The 4,231-nt window shown below is 62.0% G+C and overlaps 2 protein-coding genes and 1 non-coding gene across 3 annotated transcripts in view; all 3 read right to left on the bottom strand.

Annotated features, from left to right (window-relative positions):
* Nucleotides 1–10: 10 nt before the first annotated feature.
* On the bottom strand, nucleotides 11–651 carry GTF3C2 (general transcription factor IIIC subunit 2). The gene is made up of 2 exons (XM_057388170.1): nucleotides 452–651; nucleotides 11–333 (listed from the first exon to the last, which is right to left on the bottom strand). The coding sequence occupies exons 1-2, from the start codon at nucleotides 582–584 to the stop codon at nucleotides 26–28; spliced, it is 441 nt and encodes a 146-aa protein (XP_057244153.1). The 5' UTR covers nucleotides 585–651; the 3' UTR covers nucleotides 11–25.
* A 1,826-nt stretch (nucleotides 652–2,477) lies between these two features.
* LOC130587207 (U1 spliceosomal RNA) lies at nucleotides 2,478–2,641 on the bottom strand. Its single transcript, XR_008966762.1, has one exon. It is a non-coding gene; the product is annotated as a U1 spliceosomal RNA (small nuclear RNA).
* A 346-nt stretch (nucleotides 2,642–2,987) lies between these two features.
* The window catches only part of EIF2B4 (eukaryotic translation initiation factor 2B subunit delta), a 9,200-nt gene continuing 7,956 nt past the window's right edge, over nucleotides 2,988–4,231 (bottom strand). Inside the window, exons 10-12 of the mRNA XM_057388171.1 lie at nucleotides 4,088–4,229; nucleotides 3,830–4,010; nucleotides 2,988–3,629 (exon numbers count right to left, since the gene is read on the bottom strand). Coding sequence (XP_057244154.1) covers nucleotides 3,430–3,629; nucleotides 3,830–4,010; nucleotides 4,088–4,229 — 523 coding nt within the window. The 3' untranslated portion in view covers nucleotides 2,988–3,429. The remainder of the gene's footprint in view (nucleotides 3,630–3,829; nucleotides 4,011–4,087; nucleotides 4,230–4,231) is intronic.

The following is a 4,231-nucleotide window of genomic DNA, read 5'->3' as shown; positions in this document are numbered from 1 at the left end:
CCAGGTCCCCCCATTGTCACATCACTTACACTTTGGCCGCCCKTCTCCTGGGCCGCCCGGTCCCGGGGGTGTCCCGGCCATCGCCCTCCTCGCTGTCCCGCAGCCCCTTCTGCCCCGGGACGGGCGGGGGGCTCTGCGACAGCTCCAGCAGCAGCATCTCGGCCTTGCTCTTCCTGCCCCGCTTGCGGGGAGCCCCCGGGGCCGGCACCGCTCCGTTGGCGGAGCTCTCTCCGTGCCCGTACCCCGCTCCACCGGGACTGCCCCGGGGTTTGTGCGGGGATTTGGCTTCTCCTCCGTCCGCACAGTCCGCATCTCCCGCCGCCAGCTCCGCCCCTGCCCCAAACACCGCAATCAGCCCCAGAACCGGGTGCAGCACCGCAGCACCGGGCACGGTGGCACCGCCTCCACCCGGGAGCGCCCCCGCCGTGCCCCGGCCACCCCCGGTACGTACGGAGCGCTCTCTGCTCGCCCTCCCGCTCCCCGCTGCGGCTGCGGCTGCGCCCGGCAGACCCCGCTCGCCGTCCCGGCCGCTCCCGAGCGCTCCGCTCCCGGCAGGACGGCCTKCGGGCGGTGCCTGACGCCATCGGGGGCTCCGGGGCCGCCGCCGCCGCACCGGAACCGGGACCGGACCCASTGATGACGTCACTAGGCCTCGACGGGCGTGGGTGGGGCGAGAACGGCGCCTCACGGGGCGGGGCATGCAAATGAATGCACCGCACGGAATGACGGGAACAGCCAGCTGAGAACGCCGCTGCTTTTCTCGCATTGCGGGCACTGTGCGGGGCTGCGCTCGCACAGATCAAACTACAGCATTGGGTTGAGTCTGTGTGAAACCTGGCACAGGGTAACCGTGTTCTCCATAGGTGTGTGACCGGTACGCTTGGTCCGTGAGAAGAATGTGGCTCTTTCTATGTGCGGGGAGGGCGCTGGGCAGTGTTGGGGATTTTGTGTGGAGAAGCTGTTAACTGTGATGGGGTGTTCATCGCTGCGGTTTCCGTGAATGTAAGAGGTCGGTCGCCCAGCGTTTGCGGCTGCTGCAACGCGCACGAGTTGTGTCCTGGCGATTTGGTTCAGTGACAGCTGTGGAGGGCGTGCGACCCGCTAAAAACTTAGTTACGGTGTTTATGAACTTAACTCCTTGTCGTGGTTAGAACGGTGGCCAAAAGGCAAAGACCCACGTCACCTGCTCACTCCGCTCTTCCCCCACCACCACTGGGCAGAGGAGAGCAAAGGGAAAAAAAAATAGCAAAGGGGTTCATGAGTTGGGGGAGGAATAGGGAGGAAACATTTTGATGGACAAAACAGGCTCCACTTAAGTTACAAAGTGAATTTATTACTAACAAAGTCAGAGGAGGAGAATGAGAAATAAAACTCTCAAAAACACCGATCTTCTCCCCACTGCCTCCCCCCTTCTCACTGACAGTACAAAGCACGGTGGGGGAACAGGGTGTGGGGTTGCTCAGTTCATCACCGGATCACTGCGGCTGCTGAGGGAGAGGAGTCCTTCCCTTGCGTTGTTGTGGGGTCCCTCCCACGGGAGACAGATCTCTGTGAACCTCTCCGGCGCGGTTCCACTCTCACGAGCGGCAGTCCACACACATCTGCTGCTGCGTGAGTCCCCCCATGGGCAGACAGTTGTCCCAAAACTGTTGCACCGTGGGGTCAAGCAAAACCAACACACTGCTCTGTGTCAAGCAGTGCTGAACAGGAGTCCCAGGCGGTCTGAGAGGACAGAGGAGAGCCTGGTGCTGGATGGAGGATGGGGTGAGGGACATACGGGAGCAGTGGGATCTGGGAACGCAGGTGTGTAGGGGGTGATCCACGAGGGGTCCGGGGTGCTCTGGCAGGTGTGAGGTCAGTCTGGTCACCCTCTTGGTGCACAGTTTGAGAACAGTTGGGGATTCAGGGGCATTCCAGGGTACCCAATCCGATCAGGTGCTGCTGGTGCCCGAGAGACATGTCCTCATTCCCTGCAAGAATTGGCCAGCGGATCCCTAGAGGGGCCTCTGTTGGGATGATTTGAGCCTATCCCACATCCTGTGTGCAGGAGCAGGAAAACACCCCAGTGAGATGGGTCCTCACTGGGGAAGGGGCAGGGAGATGCCAGTCCTACTTGATGAGCACTGCCTCACTGACGCCGGAGTTCAGCCGGAGTTCCAGGAGGGAATTTGACACATCCCGAATCGGATGAAGTCTCTCCCCATGGCCGCATTTCCTGCGAGGTCGGTGTGTGTGCTGGGCCGCAAACCCGAATTTCGCCGTCCCACTGCACCCTGATGCACGGGGTCAGGCCGGAGCCGTTTCTCAGCCCGCGGGCTGGAGCCAGGAAAGGCGATCGGGGCCACTCCCGCACAGATGGAGACGGGACAGACACCGGGCACTGAGACACCCGGGAGCCGGGCTACTCCCACTGCTCCTGCAAAGGCAGACCACGTACAGCTAATTCCGATTAAAGCTCTTCCACTGAACAATAAATTCAAGGAAGAGTGCAAACAGAGTCCCCCGTTACTGCAAACGATGCAGTCGAGCTCCCCGCATTTGGGAAAAGCACAGGGGTCAGCACACCTGGAGTGATAAGAATGAACCTTACTCTGCGAAAACCAGCTGCGTGATCACGGTGTCTCCCCTGCCAGGTGAGTATGAGCTCCCAACTCCGGCAGGGACGAGCCCCACCACCGCACACCTCACCCCACACCCCGCCCGGACCCGAGCTCACACTGCGGCCGATCCACACGCCCGTGGACGCGCCAGGGCTGGGCATTTTTGTGCGGGCTGTGCCCCGTCATTCCGTACGGTGGATCTTAATTTTAATTTGCATGACCCGCCCGATGAGGTTTCTGCTGAGTCCCGCCCCTGCCAGAGCAGAGTGGCTCTGACAGCGTCCCAGTTTGCATGACCCGTCCGTGGCGGCCCGGGAGCCACGCGCTGGTCCCGCTCCGACCCCGTTCTGGCCCCGCTCCGGCCCCGCTGACCCCACTCCTGCCACGCGCTGGTCCCGCTCCGGCCATGGGGCACCGGTGGAGCTTCCCCACAGCCTCACTGTCCCGGGCACCGCCCGCTGCCCGGCCAGCCCCCCAAAATAAGGGCCCTCTCTGGGGCTGGTGCCAGAAGCCACAGCCAGAGGGACTGAGGCTCTCCCCCACCAGCCCAGCTCTGGGGACAGCCTGAGTGTCACCAAAGCTCCCAGCAGGGTAAGCCAGGGGCCATCACGACACCTTTCCAGAGGAGCAGCCTAAGAATAGGGGAGACCCATCCCTGCTGCAGGCCTGGAGTGGGAGGAGAGGGTCTGGGAYCAGCAGGCCCTAAAGAAGGGGCAGAGCTGTGCCAGTGTGACATGGATGACACAGGTGTCAGGGCTCTGCCACACCACAGATGGTACAAGCGGGGTACTGGGGGCCTGGTTTATTAACGTCTGTGCAGCTGGTCCGACTACTGATCCACATTTTTGACACGCAGAACCACAGGCACTGAGGTGCAGGGGATCATGCCCAAGTCTGTGATGACTAAATCCACCAGGTCTGGGGGTGTCACATCATAGACCAGGTTAAGAAGGCGCAGGGACTTGTTTTCTGCCCAGTCCCCAAGCTGGGCCTGGCCCTTCCGGAGCACAATGAGGTCATCAGGGTCATCTGCAGAGAGAGGAAAAGCCATGAAAATCGGGGGGAGGAACAGAACCTCTGCATTGTGCCCCTGGAGCAGCACACCACCCCTGCCTGCGAGGCCCCCCCTGCCTGCAAGTGGTGGCCCCTTGCCCAGGAAGGGGACAGCAGGGCACAGCAGCCTGTCATGGTCTACAGCAGGGAATGGAAGAAGGTCACAGAAGCCATACCCAGCTCGTTAGAGACAAAAGAATCTGTCTGCACCCGCTCGCAGAACTTGTAGGTCTCGCAGCAGACCAGGACAGGCACATTGTAGGCCTTGGAGACCAGTGCAATCTGCGACGTCCCCACCCGGGACATGACAGAGCCATTGGCCAGGAGCGCGTGGGCTCCCAGCAGCACTTTGGACACCTGTCAGGGAAGCAGATGGGTCTGTCAGCACCTTTGATCACCCTGCAGTTCCCCTCGCCCCTGGCACAGCCCCTCACCTCAGGCAGCACGTAGGAGATGGCGTTGATCATCACGTAGGTGCAGTGGATTCCCTTCCGGACCAGGCGGCGCAGCGTCTCCCGYCCCTCCAGGCGCGGCCGGCTGTCCACCACGATCACACGGAACGCACGGCCCTTCTTAGC

This window comes from Malurus melanocephalus, unplaced genomic scaffold (assembly GCF_030028575.1).
Source record: "Malurus melanocephalus ecotype Western Australia unplaced genomic scaffold, MMel_1.1 scaffold_1630, whole genome shotgun sequence".
NCBI classification, from domain to species: domain Eukaryota; kingdom Metazoa; phylum Chordata; class Aves; order Passeriformes; family Maluridae; genus Malurus; species Malurus melanocephalus.
The sequence above is the reverse complement of the archived record's forward strand: the minus strand, read 5'-3'. Positions and strand labels throughout refer to the sequence as shown.